We start from the raw sequence: 20,768 nt of genomic DNA, 5'->3' as shown, positions 1-20,768 counted from the left end.
TGTATAAATCTTATCCATAAAAACAATAATAACAAAAGACCAGCGTTTTACAAAAGTTGTCAATGTTCAGTAGCTGTTAAGCATCAATAGCAACTCTCATTTAATAAAAAACTATAATATATACTCCAATAAGACTATAATATATACTCCAATAAGACTATAATATATACTTTAATAAGACTATAATATATACTCCAATAAAAGACTATAATATATACTTTAATAAAGTCCAGCCCATTAAATTTAAGTACACTGTTGACCATAAAGCTAAACAAAAATATTTGCACCACCTCCTGTAATGAAATGATTGTGATTATATGATTTATTCTTGATAAATAAAGTGTAACTGGGAGTCAGTATGTAATCATTGCATCTGGTCAAAGCTGATTACTGATGTGTCTGGAAAAAAAAAAAAAAAAATCTTCCAACTTCGTGGACAACAGTGTAGTAGCTGATTCAACATTACCTGTCTGATCATCTGCTGCCTGTATGTTTGATCCAGTATCCTCTGGTCCTCTGGGTCCACGTCCAGTGTCCAGTTACAGTCACACATGGTCAGTTACAGTACTTAATTCACATGATGTTTGCGTTACAGAAACTCCACTACTCTGATAGTCTAGTCGTTTGTTGATGCTCCTCCCCCACATTGTCCTTCACATCACTATCTTATCCTGATTTGTGTTTTTCATACCAAACTATTCAACTTGAATTCAACAGGTTCAGGTCTGGGTCCAACATTGTTGTCATTACACCACGTTCTCACACAAATTATTGGCTGATGTCTTTATGTGTGTTGTGAAAGCATGTAAAATTAAACGTGTTCTGAAAACGTAAGTGTAAATAAGTAATATCAGTCTAATATTAGCACACTGTTTGAAAGTACTCACTCTATGCGTAAACAGTCAGAAATTATGACTGCACAATGTGTCTAAATATCTGAAGTCGATGTAAAATATACTTCTTTTTTTCTTATTTGTTAGTGAATTAGTAACTGAGCAGCAACAAACTGTAAAAATATCTTAGTGTGATTCTTTTAATTGAGCTATTATTATTCCTTAAAGTCAGTAATTCCAGTTGAGAATGGTAGAAGTAGCCATTTTCCACTACTGGAGCTAAATTCCTCCATCGTTAGTTTCTTCTATCTCTTCTATCAATGCATGATCTGTTTATCTCTGGTTGCAAGATGGACTAGTCCATGGCTTGGGTTAGCTGCACCTTGTCTTTACTGGCATGTTTCCTTTTCAGTGGAGGAGCCAGACTGGGCTGCAAACCAGGGCTTCCCTCAGATCCACGCTGATTGACCCAGGCTGTTTGGCTCCTTTCAGCTAAAACACTGAATGACATGGTTTCAATGGTCAGACCAGAATCCCTGTCCAGTTTAGTCATCATGTCTCTATGTGACTGTCTGGCTCACTCTCTCCGCTGCACTCTTAAAGGTGACAGCCCATAATTAAAGGGTCCGTCAGTGCCAGATGTTGACGTTTCTGAACTGAGCGGAATGACGTAGTATAACAGGTGACCAATTATAGCCTGTAACTTACTGATTGTCATGTCCCTAATGACCGTATATGAAATGGCATTTCAAACTCTTTTGGGTGCACTATCTTGTCATAATATAAATGCCTTTGGTGAATCATATAGTCATATATATGTTTCTGCAGTAACTCTAACAGTCAACACTGGTTGGGATTAATATTTCACATCATATAAATCACACACATGCACGTCATAGAGCTTTTTATTGAACTTAATACAGAAATCCACCCTCTCCGTGCTATTTATATTTACAGCTGTAGTGAGCGCATTTGCTGTAACCAAGTAGCGATGGTAAAGGGGGGAAAAAGACGTTTATTGCGCTTTTATATGGCAGACACTGCAGCAGATTTGTGGCTTAGACCAAAATTTGCGGCCAGTAATTGAAAAAGTTACTGGCATCAGTGTCACCAGTGTGAAACGTTAATGTGAAGCCCTGCTTAGATACTGTAAATGTCATTACCATGGTTGGTTACAGTGGGCTGTAGGAAGGATTTGTAGCTGTGAAAGCTTCTTTCATTCACACTGAGGTGTTCCTGTCCTGACGTACGTTGAGACACTCGGACTCTGTTTTGTGCTCACACACTCATACACGTACACATAGCGCTTTCTTCTCACCGTGCAATGCAAACAAGCAAATGCACAGCACTTTAAAAAAAAAAACAACACACACACCTCATCCATCTTTGCATGCTGTGGCAAGCGGAGCCAGCTGTACTGTGCTGATTCAATATGTTTAGAGGAATGTTAACAACCTCCTCAGGAATGCTGCATTCCCCAGTGGTGGATTTCCAGTTATGTTGGGGGATCCAGACACAGAGGCCTACCGAGGGAAAAGTCTGGGATAACCTGCCTCTGTGACTGTGGGGTGATTGAGTTCCACCTGTGGAACATGCTCATCCTCATTGTTATCAGTGGTGGAATGCAACTTTTTATTCTTTTTTTAGTGTAATACTTACCTTAGTTTACTTGACTAATGTTTGAAAGCAAACGTTTTACTTTTTAGAGTATTTTCACAGAAAGTCAATAGTCACTTTTCCATTGACCCTCAGATTGTGCGAATTTAACTTGCACATAAAAATTTACCTTCCTTTACTCTCGTTTTTTGATGAAAAGTTTTTGCGTTGGCAAGAGGTGGTTTTTCGGGCATAGGGCAAATGGTATATTACACAAAACTGCAATGGAAAGACCTTTTTCCACAACTAGAGTCATGCAAATAAAAAAAAAAAAAAAAGGATGTTGATGGACGTTACAAAAAGAAGAGTTTTTAAACAAACATGGTGTGGTATATGTGGACACACAAGGAAACCGAATATTTTTTTATAATTTAGTAAGGGATAGAGAGGTAATATATAATAATAATGAATATATCTGTAAATCAACACAATATTTACGTTCGTCGCTGTGTATGGAATGACTTCTTGTGTCATCTCATGATAATAAATTAACAATTGAGATTTAATGGAAAAACTGACATTACGCACTTCTGTTTTTTCGACATTTAGTAAATATCAGTAAAGTTTTGCGCATATGTCCAATGGAAAAGTGACTAATGAGATGAACGCTTCTTTCACTGTGTACTTTATCTCAGGGTCCTTGTAAAGATTGCCCTTCTTTGTCCTTGACCATTACGTTTTGTTTTCATCTTCAGATCATCTTTTTCGGAACATTCTGACAATACTAAGTATCTTCTTCACACTGCCTTAGATGAATCTCATTTTTTTTCCTTTCAGCCATTAAAGTATAAACAAAAACAACCATATTATCCACTGTGTCATCTCATTGTTTGCCATTTGGGGAAAAAAAAAAAAAAAATACTGGTTGGAACAAAATCCAACAGACATAAGCCATAAAAAAGCAAACAGGCACAGATTGAGAGCTGGTCTGTGTGTTTTGTCTGTGCCACCTGTTTGTCCTTGGACTAGTGTCTTAGAGAATGCCTAATGCTGAAACAACAACTTCCAGAAGTGTTGCTGACTGTTGGTGCCTTCACATCACAGTCTGTTCTCAGACCTGATCCAACTGAACCCACATGCCTTTCACAACAACTAACCGTGTGTTCAGCTCTCATCCTGTCTCCCTGTCATCTTATCCCTTTTCTCATCCCTTCTTTGTGCTTCCAAAGCCTTTCTCCATTGGGACAGGTATCTCCTCATTTAAGTGGCCCTCCTCTTTTTCCCATCCCTCCCCCTCTTTTCTTCTCTTCCCCTTGGTTCCTTCCTCCCCTCTGCTGATAGCTCAACCAGCTGTGGCTAAACTCTACACCTCTCATATAGACACGGATGCCTGTGTCCTTACACGCAAACCCATTCAGACTAACATACAGACAAAAGGACAGTGTGTTGTGTGCGAGTGGACCAGGACTTTCCTGTCTTCCTCCCAACCGACTCACTTGCAGGATTGCGGATGTTTTCTCTGTCTCCCACTGTGTATCTTCTACTTTCTTCTTTCTGTCTTCTCCATTAGTTTGTCCTTCTATTCTCTCCATCTGTTTACAGCAACACGTTTGTCTTTTTTTTTCTCAGGCACTGGTTTACAGTGTTTGAAATGTTTGAGTGTTTTTGCCTCATTTCTCGTCAAAAACAGAAACAACTATTGGCATGTACATAAAAACACATATGGTGGAGTGACTCTGTCGTGTGTAGATCATTGTAAACGTGGAAAATGAGGATATAAAGTTAAACATGTAGTTACATGACTTGTCTGTTGCTCCTGTTACATATGTTTTTGTAGAGGGTCATTGTTGGTTCCGTTATGTGACTTCAAACTAAACAATTACTTATACTTTTTTACTGTAACATTGTTTTGTCTGCAGGATTTTGAAAGAACTACGTGGGAAAAAAAACAGCCCTAAAAGACAGAATAAGCTTAAAAGAACCAGATTGGCCAAATTTACTTGGGCAGAAAGCTAGAGTAAAAATCTGGCCAAAAATTACACTAAACAAAGATGCCAGAATTTAAACAAGTTGTGTTTATCACAAGTGACAAAAACAAAGTCATTGAGACAGACTTAATGTTCTTAAAAAGCAGTCTTACTCTTAAAATAAGGGAAACAGTTGTTTTTTTGCATGGTATTGTGCAATGTGTTAGCGTGTTACTGGTTGAATATAGCTCTACTGGCTACAATATCTTTAGACAAAGTTGGATATATTTTCTTAAAATTTGATAGAATTGAATCTACTCAAACATGTTTTTCATTCTTGGGGATGTTATTTTTCTTATTTCCCAGAAGCTCAACTTTCTTACTGACTTGAGATTAGTTTGATGTTTGCTTTGTAAACATCTTTTAAAAATCAAAGTTTCACAATAAAAAGGCCATTTACTGTGTTTTTTTCTAGTGATATACCATATTATAGTCTTTATCATCATCTTGAGGCCCGTGGTGGGTCCTGACCCCCTTGTTGGGAGCCGCTGACTTCAAAGGGCTGCCTGTTTAGATGTCTGTGCATGTGAATGCAGCGGCAGAGAATAGAAAAGGACAATGTCCTCCGTAAACCAAGACCCAGTAATGGTGGCCACATGTCTCAGCACACATGCAAATGCTTAACCAAGCTCCTCCCCTCTCTCTGTCACACTCACAAACACTCGCACTCCTTTGTTTTTGTATCTTTCCAACAAAGCAGGTACAGATGTACAGTGTCTCACTGTTCCACTATAGAAGTGTTCAAATCTGTACATGAATATTTAGTTTCTCCAGGCCGACTGTTTTTCTTCATTGGCCTCAGTTTCCACTATGTGTTATCTGTCTGGTTTTCTATCAGTAATTTCTCCATTTTTCTCTGTAGCATTCCTCCTTTGCAGCCCCCAAGGCCTTTGTTCCTGTAGCTGATTCTTTTTTTTTTATTTTTTTTTTTAATTTCAGCTTGTATTTTCTTCAGATGGAACCAATATTTCCATCTTGACGGTAAAGAACTGTTAACAATTAACCATAGGACAGAGTATGGAGTGTAGAGGGGATGTGAGGATAGAAAAGAAGTGAGAGTGGAGGGAGAAACAGATGATGGGAGTGCAGGATTTTAGAAAAGGGGTGACAGAAAGAAGAGCGAGTGGAGGAAAGGGAGTTTGAGCATGGAGGAGAAAGAGGAGAAACACATGGAAAGTTGAAACAAAGGGGAGGACTCTGTAGATCTCTGGAATGATTTAAGCTGCCTGCCTGACTTGCCAGCGCTGAGACGACTGGTGAGCAGACTGCCAGAGGATCGGACGGCAGATGTGGTCTGGTCTGAGAGCAATGGGTTGCTGTAACTGTTTTATCCAAAGCTGTATCTGCAGAAGGTCCAGTGACACACATATGCCACAGTCGCTTTCCTTCACAGACTGCACAATATTTATTTTCTCAAGCCCCCATGCAAGACCGTATATCTCTAGATTCTGGCTTGGACCATCAGAAAGCATCTTGTTTCTGCGCTGACAGTGAGTTCAACCTGAATCCCATCTCTGTCTGCTGAATTTATGATCATTTGACTCAGTGTGTGTCCATTGTTCCAATAATAACCCATGATTTGTACCTTTGGAAACAGTCTTGATACATCGTGAAACACACACATACTGTAGTTGTTAAAAATTGCCCACTAACTTGTATCAAGTCCACCTTTGCAATTTGCTTAGTTCCATATAGAGATTATTCATGAAGCACTTGTGCTGCTGTTATTGTTTAGGAGCCAGATATGCCATGTTAACGCTTTATTTTCTTTTAGGGTTAACATATGAACAAAATCGAAATTCAGATTCAGATTTCTTTAACATCATTCAGACATTACATCAGAGATGCACTGCAGAATGAAATTACGATGCATTTGGACACGATAAAAACAATTAGATAAACACCATTTAAAAAAAAAACAAAACAAAATTAATTAACCTAAGATTATATTTTTATAGTTTTACTGAAGCTTGACATGCATTTCGGAGTCAATCAATGCTTGGATATCAGATATCTTTACTTTTTTCTGTAACATCTGGTACAAGATCATCTTCGTTCATGAACAGAGGCAGTAATCTGTGCGTATTGCAAATTAAAAATATTCCGTAAACATGACAGCACACTATTCATGTACTGAACAGGAATAATTGGAGTCAAAACAACATCATGTCTCATGTGTTAGTGATTTACTTTATCTTCTTTACAGTTAATTTATGCTGTTGACTTCACAGTGATAATTATAAATGTCTATTCCTGTGCCAGATTTTCCAGGACTGTCACCCCATACTGAGACAACGGTATGGGGTGACAGTCCTTCTGGTTTTTGTAAGTTCACTTCGATCAGATTTGGCCCATTATGTTTTTTTCTACCCAGGGATGACAGGCCTGCACTGGGGCCAGATAGTTTCTCACAAATGTAATATTTCTGTATAATGACATAACAGCCATGAGCAACAGAAGTTAGTTGTCTGATGTGTTTTATAGATAGATAGATGGATAGATGGATAGATGGATGGATGCTGTAAATTCAGGCTTTTACTTGATGGCAGTATATAAGTCAGTTGATGGGGTATTCCCAAATGCAGTAAACTCTGCAGACAGTTTCACATATAGTGTGTCTGCCTATTCATAAACTCACAGACAGTAAAGTTTCCTTACACAGATGCTATATTCACATACTGGCCACATTTTAATAGTAGGTGTAAATGGGGACAGTGTTGTCTGAGCCCTGAAGGAACAAACTCAAAGCAGTTGAATTGCATGATTCAAGCGCTGCTAACCATGAAATCCTGCAAGTCTAGTTTTAGCAAGTGTTTTGGAGGTTTCTGCGGAATAGTTAGCATTTTCTGCCTACTTTTTCACTTTTTGCTGGAGTAAATGATTACAAGAATGTAATTTATCTTCATATGCACATATGTACAGACATTCCTACCTTGTTTGTGTGTGTATTCATCTTTGCATGTCTGGTTCATAGTGGCCTTTGCTAGTTTCCTCTGAATAATCGGCTTTATTTATAACATACAAAACCAAATACACCTTTCACTGGCCAAAATCAGATCCTTTCCTTCCATCTCGACACCAGTGTCTGCCTGCCTGATTTGTTTAACCCATATGGACCCAAATATCCACCGGCAACCAAAACAATTTACTGATGTAGAATGTTTAATACCTGTTGATCCACTAATTCTGTTAATACATGTAAATAATTGGTGTAAAATACAGTTTGTCATCATTTCGTGGTCATCACATATGACCCATTTGGATGTTCAGAGGCTCCGTAGTTAACGTGGAAACACCGTCATCTTCTACAACATTGATTCACTAGTAAAACCCATGGAGTTGGATCAATGACAGTGGATGGAGACACTTGGTTTATGTTCAGTTAATGGTAGATTTTACTGAAAAAGTCACTTTTTTTCAGTTTTTTCTGTTTTTGATATAATAACCCTCAACTTTAGTCTGAGTTTTTATGAACATCTACATGATCAGTGAATTAAATATAACAAAATACATGTTTTTCACAGAAAAAATTCAAAATACAGAGGACAATATTACAATAAATGGAGATAAATCCCTTAAGAAAGGTGAAATAGGGAGAAAAATTCTTTGGGGAACTGAGGTAAAAGGAGCACTGGGTCTTTCTGGGTTAAGTCGGTCGGTCTTTCACATGTGACAGGTGGAGAGCATTTAAGCGGGTACATCCAACATCACTGCCTGATTGAGACAGACAGGTAAAGCATCATGGACGACAAAGAGAAACAACTGTAGACACAAAACTGGCCAACACCCAGTTGCTTTTAGGGAAATCTGGCAAAGTAGTCAGCCTTCGTCAACTAGGAAGCAAGCAATCAGAACAAATGATCGAAATTTAAACAAGTAATTCAATATCAAAATAGGAGAAGCAGAGAAAAAAAGTCCATAATGACTCTTTGTTGCTGTTTGACATACAAACAGCACAGTGTGGATGGTTGATGTATCTTGGCGCAGTTTTTGGCTTTGCTGCCTGGCTGAATGACTGACCGCCTTTTGGCTTCAAGAGGGTGTCAGTGTGGTCGACTCGCAAACCGCCCTGCCTTCAGGCTGCTCCGGCAGACCTGTGGCACTAGCTGAATGATGGATCCGGTGTAAAGACTGTATGTCCCACCCCACGGTCACCACTAATGAAAACCAGGCACGAGGAGGCAGCTGCGTTCACCAGCTACATGTCAGATTATTTCCTATAGAAACCTGAATTGGCATCATGTTGCACCACAAGTGGGATATCCTGGGGGCTAATGCTGTTTCCGCATATAGGAAATGATTGCTAAACATCAGAGAAGTGAACATTTCAATGCAGACTAATAAGCTAATGAGGTGTTTATGGGTATAATTTAAATTTCTGAACATCACATGAGTGTTTTTGTCATGCTTTCAGTTTTAATGCAGTGCTTTCTACTAACTACAGATTCAATACAGAAACTGATGTTTATCGCTTCTCACTGTACATAAAAATAAGCACATTTTAAATTTTTAGCTGTCCTCCTAAAATGAAGGAAGGAATGCAGAAGTGTATCATTTCCAAGGAAACATTTCTGCTCACTGCTTGAATTTTTGGTATTCCTGTGTAACCTTAGTGGTAGCTCCCTCCCTTCATTGGTTTAATTTCCTTACAATTATAAAAGAAGCCCATATATTCAAGTGGTCACATGATTGATTTACTAGAGCATTTTCACAGAAATAGAAATAAAGGAAAGACTGGATATTTGACTATAGTTGGCGTAAATACTTGGGTCAAGAGTAGACACCCTCCCCTACAGCGGCCATTAATAACTCAGAAGGCCACCATTAGAGCCAGTGATTTATTTGTCCATTCTTGGCTTTTTGTTATGCAGATATTAACTCTGCTTCACACTCGGGCATTGTAGGTAATGGTAGTATACCTTAACACTAGGTGTTACTCATCATACAACAGAAATAATAAGAAGTCAGTTCTAAGCTGATGAAATATGACAACATGTATGGTGATGTAATCAGATATAAGCCGCTCATTCCAAAGCCTCCTGCAGACCGTCCTGCAAGTTTATAGGCAGCAGTACTGTCTGATATGGTTAAAATAAACTCATACAACACGTATGCATACTGTACAAGGATCAATTCTACTGAATCTCAGACTATGGCCAGAAGTTAAGATACAAGAATTAAATGTCATTAATGCACACTGTCTTCTTGTGCTACTGAAGTTGTGAATAAAGAAGCTAAGCTAATATGCACCCTGTTATAATAGTGGTATTTATGTGAACTGGGAAAAAAAATCCTAAATTGGGAGGAAGGAGGAGCGAAAGGAGCCGGGAAAAGAAGGAAATCTGTTTTGAAAAGAAAGCTGGAGGTCAGTGGTTTTAGCTGCATAAACGTATGTGTCACATATCAATGTGTCATTTAATGCTGACTTCCTATTGGTTGTTTAGTGTTAGTTTCCTGTTGACTGCCAGACTGGGATAACAGCAGTTTATGAACTTTTCTAACTGCATCGTATTGTAGTACCTTAGTGATCTTAATAATAATAATAGTAATAATACAAGTAGCATGGAATTGTGTTTGCCTTATTATTTTTGTAGGAAGTCGAACTATATTCTGACTTGGATAAACCTCAACCAAAGATGTGGGTGCATGCCCCAGTTTTAATGCTTGTGGTAAATGCTACACCTTTTCCTTACATAAGACTCAGTGGTCAAACTGAGAAGCCAGTGGACTCCGAGTGACTGGCGGATTGTTCTCCACGCTGACTCTGAAAGATCTCATTCAAAAGTCACGGCAGAGAAGGAGGGCAGGTAGACTTGACAGTTGCAGACTAAACAAACTTCTGAAAGAAGAGAAGCAGACAGATCATGTGATGAATAAAACAGGAAATGGGACTCTGCTTTCAGTCACTTTCTGCTTTCCGTACATCAGTCTGGTGTGGTTTAATCTGCTGTCTCCAGAGTGAAGAGAAGGAATTAAAAAAAAACAAATATAATGCAGTCAGTCACTGAAATGCTTTCATAGAAATGTGTTACCCTATAGACAGCCTTAATATGTGGCAGATGCAGACGACATCTATTCAGTCATCATTGCACCCATGTTATCTGCAGCCGGTGTGTCAGCCAGCTGCAATGAACTCTTCAGAGAGTGCGAGGAGTATTCCACTGCTCCAGTATAAACACAGACAGGAGTGAAAACTCTTTGAGTGTTTGACTCGTAGCAGGCTCCTCCTCTGTGTATTTTTATAAAGCTATAAAGAACACCATGTAGAGAAAGCACACAAGTCAGCCATTATTCCTGGACTGCTTTCAGATTGGCCACGCTCCCATAGAAAACTCAGCTTTGTTCACCTCTTAACTCTCGCTTGCCTTATCCTCCACATCTCCTCAGTCTATCGCTCTGCTGGTATGCAGTGTCATTACTATGGTATTCTATGGTCCTCGTTGCAGCCACAGCTCAAAACAGTGTTTTCTTCTCTTTTTGGGAAACAGCACACATGCAGCCTTCAGCTTGTCAGCACTGTTACCACAAAAAATTAGAAAAGCCTCTCATTGCCGCTGCCGGCTCTTACACATCTTTCTTCATTCTGACAGACTTAAAGCACCCCAGTTTTGAGGTTAATTAACCTAATGATGTACACTGAGTGTGGAATTAATTAGTTCTCAGAGGAACATTATTTTTGCTCCACAATGATTAGTTCGAAGAACTCTTTATAAAGCAATGATTTTCATATTGAAAACTGCCTGAGGGTATTGAAATTTAGGTCCAGCCTTGCTTTTTCACAGCTAATGTGTTTGCTGTATTTTACCTCAGAATGTTGCCTCCATCACTGGATATGAATGTAAAACTGTGACTTCACCCATAAACCACCGAGCCTGGGTTTTTTTTTTTTTAGTATGAGAAGCAGTAAAGTTGCTGGATTCAGTTTTTATAGTCATTCAGTTGGATTTTAGCAAATATATGATCTTCTCAGATTACCGTGGTAATCTGAAAAGGTATACCGTTGTATAAAAATTGCTGGTTCTTCTGTTGCAACCCTGTTTAAAGAAAAAGTCCCTTGGTTTTTCCATTTGCACATGAGACTCCTTATGTCTTCTTTTTTACAGCAAAGTGATACAAGTGGTGCTTTTGTCATTAGTCATCTTGTGGAAACATAAACCTTCAAGCTTTCATATTGGTTTAATGGAATATGTCTGTGTCATTTCCTGCAGGTGACCTACCTGGGGAAGGTGACTATCTCCGGGAGCCAGTTCCTGTCTGGCTGCACAGAGTCAGCTGTGGTCGGTCTGGTGGATCGTCGAGCCTTGGCTCAGCAGCAGGGGATCTGCCCCGGGGGCAGCTCTCTGCTGGAGATCCGGCCCTTCCAGGTGCGTCTTCATCACCTGGATGAGCACGGCGAGGCCTCAGTAACCATGGACACCTACCAGGTGGCACGGATTGCCTACTGCACAGCCGACCACAGCGTCAGACCCAATGTCTTTGCTTGGATCTACCGGGAGATCAATGACGACCTGTCCTTCCAGATGGACTGCCACGCTGTGGAGTGTGAAAGCAAGCTGGAGGCCAAGAAGCTGGCACACTCAATGATGGAGGCTTTCCGCAAGACTTTCCACAGCATGCGCAGTGACGGCCGCATTCACAAGAGTGGTTCATCAGACGACTTTGCTGAGGACTCGTCCACCCCTGAAGATTCTACCCCCGACGACGGTTGAACTGACGGACACCTAAACTCCTGATCCCCATCCTTACAAAGTGAGGGGTTACTGGAAGGATGGACAGTTTACCTGCTCTCTCATTCTCCTCTACTATCTATTTTCTGTTTTAATTTGGAACAAAATCAACTGACCCTGTGAACCAACACGCCCAGGATAATGAAGTAGCTTTTAAATAAAGGGAAGGTAGATGAACGACTGACATTTACATACAGGGATAGCAAAGTGCTGCCATAAATGGCCCTTGAAGACCTGTAAGGGCACCTCTGTGAACGCCCTCATGAGATTGACTAGACATTTCCATTCCCCGCCACTGTCACTCCTGCACCAAGCAAAGACACAGTTTGTGGTTCTTAAGCTTTTTTGTCTAGGGAACAACAAAATATAGTTGCTGTTCTTCAGATCCCAGCTCATGAAAACCTATTGCTACTCTTGCCATGTAGGGACCCAACAGAAATAAGCCTGTGACTTATTTGGGTCCCAACTCAGAGTTTATGAGACTGTTGGAGCACATAAATTTGTTAAATGTTTAATTTTGTGGATCTCTGTTACAATGCCTTTGACCTTGGTAATAGCAAGTGAGGATGTGAAAGAAAAGCTAAGACTTTAAGCACTACTCATATCATCACTTTGGTCCTTAGATCCAAGTTGAACCCCAAAACGATTTGCCTGTACGGCTTTGCTCATGTGTGAGATGGAGCCAGAAGTGTTGCCTCTGTCTCTGCTGAATAGATACTTAAAGATTATGAACATAGAGTATGTATAAAGCACCTGGGCAAATAAAGGTGCTATATATGTTACATTTAAAAGTTCTCAAATGGCTGAAAGTCTGGGCCTGTCTGCACACCTCAATCATTCACATCTGACTTCTGTTCTTAGTATACCAAATTTCAGGCTGTTTTTGCCTGTCAGATTATGTGCCTCACTTTCCTCTCACATTACTTTGGTCTTTTACCCAGGTCTTAGTGTGTATGTGTGGCCATGTGTGTGTGCGTCAACCTGTTTATGTGTGTGTTAATGTAATTGCGTATTTCTGCACTATGTGTATATGAATGTACACGTGAGTGCTCGCATCTCTGTTTATGAAAGAGAAAAAAGTGAGAATGGAGGAGTGCATTTAGCTGGAGGTGAAGACTTCTCATTGCCCCAGAAGCATCCATTTTTGATGCTTAAGGCAGCCTTTTAAAATCAGACATGGTACTGTGACCATTCGCCAGATTCTAAGTTTTCTTACTCTCATCTTATTAAAAAGGCTGCGTGAGTTTGAGAAGCTGAATGTGTCAGTTTACAGAGACTGAGGTTGATCTTAAATCATAGCCGTCCAGGACAACGACCGACTCCTCGTCTCTGCTGAATGTATGATGAGTCCGACTTCACACTTCACACCATCCCCAGTCACTTCAGTCCACTGTAATCTCCTCATGCCATCTCCGTGGCAGTGCTTTGTTCTGTTGCTGCCCACAGACAGCTGTAAGCAACTCTGTCCCGGAGGCCGTCCCAGTAAGTTGATGAACAGTTTCACTCCACTCTGCAGCCCTGCATTGCCTCTCTGAGCAACTAAGGGACCAATGTGAGTGAAAAATCCCCCATCAGAGCTCCACGCCACTTTCCCCTTTTCTAGCTGGGCTGTATTGAACAGACTGGACTATTTCAGCAGGAACAGTCTTTGATCATTGTGACTCAGAAGCAGACAGCTCTGATGAGCACACACACTCAGATATACACACCTACATACAGTATGATTATACATATGTACACACACATTGTATTTGAACCTCGCTCAATAAGCTTATGTAAATTCCAATGTATCACTTTCCAAATATTACAGCATAAATGTTAATAGTTATTTTAAATAATAAAAAAAATGTTGCAAACCATCATACAATACAGAAACAGTGTTATAAAGCCTACTGTGAATAATAAGTGGAGAGCCTGACAGTGGTGAGTGTGTGTGTATGTGTGTGTATTTGGAAAGGATTGTATGTGCTGGAAAGTGTGGTGAGGGGTGTGTATGGACAGGCCAGAGGGGGAGAATGTTTATAAAGCTGTAGATTACTGTGTCATGTCTGTCTGAAAGCTCAGACACGCTTTAAATGTTTGAAAATGTTACCTTAAGTGTTTTCTATACAGTGTTTGCAAAGATCAAGAAACAATTGCATATAAAGTATTTACCAAGACCAAGTATGTGTTGGTGTGGTCTGTTTTGTTTCATCTGTCTCCTTCATTCTACCACAAGTTTCAAGCTAAAGCAGGTTTTTCATTCTTAAAACTGTTTGATTTTAACTCACTGGATTCCCTGCTGTGGCCGTGTGTGGGAGGAGAAACACAAAAGCATGTTCAGTTTCAGATGATGCTTTGACAAGATGCCAAGACAGATGCAACGCCTAACCACACGCTTTATCCGTTGTTCACATGTGTTGCTGCATACTGGAATGTGAGGTTTTCCATTTAAGGTAGTTGTATAAAATCTGTTGTAGTGAACTGTATTTTAAGAAATGTTTTGAAGTGCTACAAGCCATGTAACACAGAAGCCATTCATCTCTTTCATAGCGTCATAAATGCCATGAGTTGGAAGAGCTGGAACTACTCAGTGACACACTCATAAGCAGGTGAGTGTGTCCTCACACTCCTGCTTCAGTTTTACATGATACCTCCTGAATCCCATTGTACAGAACAACTAAAAAATACACCTTTATGAGATTTCCAAGCATGTTTCATGTTTAAGTGTGACACAGCCACAGCTTTTTCAGTCTTCTAAAGGATGTTTTACTCTCCTCATTCCTTGCATTCCTCAAACTTCTCAGATCTTTCTTTTATTGTTCTGTTGTGCTCTGGCCTCTCATCCACCAGAATGTTGCAGCCTGTTCTCTTCAAAGTGGCCACATCAATAACAAGATAACTAGCTGCCTACTGCTCCATGGCTGGCCATCATTTTGCAGCTTAAGAGCTGCAGAGAATTGGAGGCAAAATGGATGCTGTGAAGAATGTTAATATGTTTGAATGAGAACACTGCCTCCCTCTGGCAACTAGAACAACAGTCTGCGCTTTGAACATTTCCTTCAAAGAGGCCTTTCCTCATCATACATAGTACAACTGCTCATGATGTGAAGCATCTCTTCATATGGTAGAAAGAAAACAGATTGTTTTATCTGACACCAGTGTAAGCACTGCAAAAGGATTTGTGCATCCTGATCAATTTTCTGCACCACATAGACACATTTATAGTGACCAGATGCCAATTTTGTTCTCATTTCCTAATTAAACCAATGGGAAACAGGAGAAATGTTTCTTGCTGTTTGAACCATATTCAATACATTTAGTCTGTTCTGTGTATGTTTTATAACGGCATGTTAACAAAGCCTTCTGCCTCCGCCTCTTCTGTTCACTGTACACAAGACTCACTGTTTAGATGCCCTTTTGTATTGAAGCTCTGCTGAGCATACACCGACCAATTGCTCTCTACTGTGCTTCTGTGTCTGTCTGACCCACTTCCAGCAGTGCATCAGCAGAGAGGGGCCCTGTGGGCCCCAGAAAGAGGCCACCCCAGCAGCCTGCATCTCTGCTCCATTGAGGCATCACTCAGTCAGTCAGCTCACAATACCACACTGTTACTGCTCCAGCTGGCTGCTCTTCCTCCTCCGTGTCCAGAACTGCATGTGTATCCACCCGCCAAGGGCCCACATGCTTGAGGTCCAGCTAGGGAGGAAAGCAATGCCAATACTGGCTTCTGATCAGCCTCCACTTATTTGCTCACTATCTCTGCTTTCTTTTTCCTCAATGCTTCTTCCCCCCAAGCAGGGGGCCCAGGCCTCTTGGAGGGTGACTGTAGTGGAGTACTGTAAACATATGTGTGAAGTCGACCGGGATCTCTACACATTCTTTCTCCCTTTGGATTGAATGACAAAGCATACTTTGAATTACATAAGCACCAAATAGAAAGGACTTCAGCAGGACTGAAGATTTTGGGGAATCTAGAAATCAGAGAAAAGAGCATTTGTTTTGATAAATAAGCTGAAAATAGGAACCAAATATAAGGGTTTTAGATGTGAAATTAGATGTGTTGTACATACAGTATATATGATTAGATACATACACACACCAAGGATTCTTATTCAGTCTTTCTTATTTAAAGTTTCTATCACTATAGTTTGATAAGGACATTGGATTTGTAAGGAAATTCCAAAACAAAACCCCTTTCATTATATTAAAAACACTATTTACCAAAGGTCAGAATTTGCACTAAAAAGGAAAAAAGTGTAAAAACACAATTATGTTAATGTCTTATTTTGATTTTCTGTACCTGGATGGTGGGGAGGCTCTAGTGAGACTCTTTTTAACAAACAAAACATTTCCTCTGATCATCGCCAGAGCCCTTCTCAGCCTCCTGCCGAACTAGTCCCCCAAGTCTTAAATTTAGGATTACCGTTATAATGAAATGTGTGTGTTGGTGGGGGTCCTTCACCTGCCACTCACAACCCAAGACTCCTGACTCTGTATTTACTTAAGCCCCCGTGAATTTGTTGCACATCTCTCTTGTAATACACTTACAGTCGCATACAGATGAGATGCTGCACTGAATTTCTTTCAACAGGAAATGACTGGACTGTGATCCAGCAGGAGCTGGTTTGGAGGAACAAGGGATAAGGGTTTGAGGGAAAAACAGGCTAAAACTGATCCTGAAGGAATGTCAGCAGCTCAGCAAAATCCTTCTGTGTACCATTTTGATGTTATTTAAAATATGGTGTCTGCAAAAACACCTGTTACTGTTTAGAGTTTAATACAACTAAAGAAATTCAGTGAAGGTACAAAGCTGAAAGTATTTGTCTAAATCCTGACAACATGTGATCTGATTAGATATGTGATTCTAAAGCCTGTAAACATATGCCAACTTCTATGTAAAGTCGACATTTTCATCTGTTATCCCTTTCCGTGTGTTTTTTTCCCAAACTAAACAAGCTTTTAGGTATTTAACCCTACTTTAATGCAAATATGTATTATTGGTTTAAGCGAAAAACATGCATATAGACCATTTTAAAGGGTTAACTGCTAAAATACACACAGAGAAACAGAAAGAGGTGGAGACATAGAGGAAAATAGAAAGGAATGCATGTGGAAAGAAGAAGAAGGAAAAAGAAAACGATGAATAGGTGACAAGAGTTAAGACGAGGCTCATCTGGTTGGGCATCTTGCGCCCAGATGTTGAGGGAAGAGTTGGGTAATCCAACGCTGTCACATCCTGGCCAGTTACGCCAAAAACACAGCTTGGAAAATAAACAACTGACCGAACTGTCTCTTCAAATATGTGTGAGGTCTTAGACACAAAAAAAGATAGATGTTGTCTCTGTGTTCATAGATCCTACAGCTGACAGTGTAAAACTAAACAGATGATTTACCATTTGTGTCCACATGGTGTCACCATAGCTCAGCATTTAAAGACTGTCACACCTTGTTCTTTAAGAAGAGACTAGTACGAGTGGGATTAAAGTAATGAAACTGCATTAAATTTGAGCCTTTTTAAGAATCTGGTATTTGTAAAAATAGTGCTAATTGTTGAATTTATGGTGTGTAATTCAAAGAAAAAGCTCAATTTATATTGCTCAAAATATGGCAAAGTAACGCTTAGAATGTGGGATGGTGTTTATTTTATGGTTCAAGAAAGAGTGCAACATAATTGTCTATGACTTTCCTGATCACTATTCTGTTTATATCTGTAAATTATATTCTCTTTCATCTATATACGTGTATTTGTCTTTATTAGTTGGTTTTCGTATTCTGAGATCCAGATTGGGTTGGTATGGGGGGTCACCACTGGTTCTGGGGGGATGGGGTTTGTACTTAATGTGTCACAGAATCTGGTTTTATAAAATGTGAATTTCTTTCGTTTTCTTTTATATTGTACTTCTGAGATGCACAATGAAAACAAATTTTAAAAAATTTATCCAAAAAAAAAAAAAAAAAAGGCAAAGTATGAAATTGAACTAAAGAAAATGCTGATATTTTCCTCAGATTTCCTTCTCATGTTTACATCTTCCATAAAAAATAGAATCGCTAATATATGTTGCAAGTATCTGAATATATGAATATGAAAACATCCAGCGGGGTACATTTATTTGTGAAATTTCAAGCTGATATTCGTCTGTTATCAGTCACTACAGGGTTCCTTTATTGACAATGTCATGGATTCTGGATCAATGCCCCTTCATGTTTGTTTCCCTTCCCACATGTCAAAGCCTTTGAGAAGAGCACAAAGATGAGATCACTGAGCATTGACAGCATATCATGACAGCAGATCAGGCTTCCACGGGTGATTAATCCACAATTCAGCACTCAGCCTGCACTGACCCACTTACATGCACAAACGCATCATTAACATGAAAATTGTCTCGTGAAATGGTGTATTTTGTCATTTTGGTTTGCAGGCCGTGTTTATCGGTCGGTTTTAAAGTGGCCTCAGTGTTGACCTGGGCCTCTGCAGATCGGAGGGAGCATTCAGGCTTTGACATTTAGCTTTTCCGTCTGAAGTAGCAGGCGGCCTGTGTGGCTCAGCTGGTTTCATCCCGAAGCCCAGAAGCTCTGTGTGTGGCTGCAAAGACGAGACACAGAAGGTATAGAATGTCTTCAAAACATCTCTGAACACAGGATGGATTTCACAGCAGCATGTTATCATTTCATCAGTGTGTGTGTGTGTATTTGTACGTACAGTGGTTTGTTTATGTGAGATGGTTTCATAACTTTAATCTGAGATTGGAAATGGATTTCATATCTGAGTGATAGAAACAACATACTGTATTTACAGCATAAATATAAACCCTTACATGACACTGGACCTGTTCTTAGAGCTTAGACGAAGCCAGAGATGAGATAGTGATGTGGCTGTATTCATTTTCAAAAAGCTGTAGAGTTACCTATAAACCTCCACAGAGCACATGAAAGAAAATCTGTTGTTATTCATTGCAAATAATACCCTTGCAATTGATATTTTTTTTCTATTTCATGAACACCCTTATCAAACCTTACAGTAAAAAATAACTAATTCTAAAGTCAAACCAGGTTAAATGCAATTCTGTGCCACACTGAAACAGAACATATCCTTCATTATAATAATCAGACCAGAAGAAATTAAAGGATTTACATATTATTGGCACTAGTGTCGTACCTGCTGCCAGTTTTGTGATGTTTGCTGTGAACGTTGCATTTATTCCAGTGCTGTGATTAACACTGCACAGACTGTTTGACTGTGTCTTTTCAATGTTTCTATAATAATCTGTGTTTTGTCTTGAAAACATGATGAGGTACTGTAACAATGTCTTATGTAATGCCATGACAAAATCTACTAAACGTCCCTGCATTTTGCTGTGGTTATTACAAAATGCAGAAATTAGTCAAGGAATTAGTCTATGGAATTTGTATGTTGTTCCCATGTTTGCATCATTCCCTCCAGGTACTCTGACTTCCTCTTTGAAATCACCCGTAGATGTGAATGTCAGAGTGAATGGTTGTCCGACATGTCCAGGGTGAATTTGACTGTATTTGTAGGATAAATGTGATCGGGTTACTTCTTTTCTGTGTCTATTTAACCCATAAAGACCCAGTGCTACTTTAGTGGCAGTTCTCAAATGACTTTTTCTCTATATCGTGAACCTTTCTTAAGTGATTTATCAACATTTATCCATCATAATGTGCTCTGTATTTTGCATTTTTAGGCATATAAATAGGTATTTTCCTATAATTTACTGATCATTCATTCATTCATTTGTTTTCTGAACCCGCTTTATTCTCACTTGGGTCATAGGGGTCACTGGAGCCTATCCCAGCGACTTCTTTTTTTTTTTTTTTTTAAGACGTTTATTTAAACAGATAGAATCCCATTGAGATTGAGATCTCTTTTACAAAGGTGGCCTGACCAAGAGGTCAGCAGCACACGCCATGAAAGAAAACAGGTTTTACAGACAATAAATTTAAACAAACAGTCATAATATTGTAATAACAGAAAAGTTAGACAGTTTTTTAAAGTGCAGTTGATAAAGTGCAAAAATGATTATGGGCGAAGGTGAGATACACTCAGGACATGTCACCAGTTCATCGCAGGGACGACATATAGAGACAAACAATCAGTCTCACATTCATACCTATGGGCAATTTAGATTAACCAATTAACCTGTCAGTGCATGTGTTTGGATGGTGGGAGGAAGCCTGAGTACCCGCAGAGAACCCACACACAGGGAGAACATGAAACTCCACACAGAGGGCCGGATCTACTAAGATCCCAATTTTTGTGTACTGATTTCCTTGTGCAAGCTAGAATTTTGCATGTGCGGTGGAACCACGGTTTGTGAGTGATTTACCAAGATTGCTTGCGCAAATTACAACAGGTGCAAAATTTTGCAGACCGCCCTGTTTAAATGAGGGTTTCGTGGGTGCTACTGGAGACAATACACTGGAAAAACTCCTCTGGGATACACCAGCACTAATGGGAGCAGTGACTGAAGGATCCAGATGTACAGAAATGTGACGTTGAGTTGAGTGGAGTTATAGAAGGTATTGCATGACTAATTCATTCATTCATTTTTCATTTTAAAGGTGTGTGCGTGTGTGTGTGTGTG

General features: G+C 39.6%; 1 protein-coding gene across 1 annotated transcript in view; it reads left to right on the top strand.

Annotated features, from left to right (window-relative positions):
* The window catches only part of pid1 (phosphotyrosine interaction domain containing 1), a 38,717-nt gene extending 24,371 nt beyond the window's left edge, over positions 1-14,346 (top strand). Inside the window, exon 3 of the mRNA XM_030152207.1 lies at positions 11,665-14,346. Within this exon, the coding sequence (XP_030008067.1) occupies positions 11,665-12,165 (501 nt within the window). The 3' untranslated portion in view covers positions 12,166-14,346. The remainder of the gene's footprint in view (positions 1-11,664) is intronic.
* The last annotated feature ends 6,422 nt before the right edge of the window (positions 14,347-20,768 follow it).

This window comes from Sphaeramia orbicularis, chromosome 13, assembly GCF_902148855.1.
Source record: "Sphaeramia orbicularis chromosome 13, fSphaOr1.1, whole genome shotgun sequence".
In the NCBI taxonomy this organism is placed as follows: Eukaryota; Metazoa; Chordata; class Actinopteri; order Kurtiformes; family Apogonidae; genus Sphaeramia; species Sphaeramia orbicularis.
The sequence above is the reverse complement of the archived record's forward strand: the minus strand, read 5'-3'. Positions and strand labels throughout refer to the sequence as shown.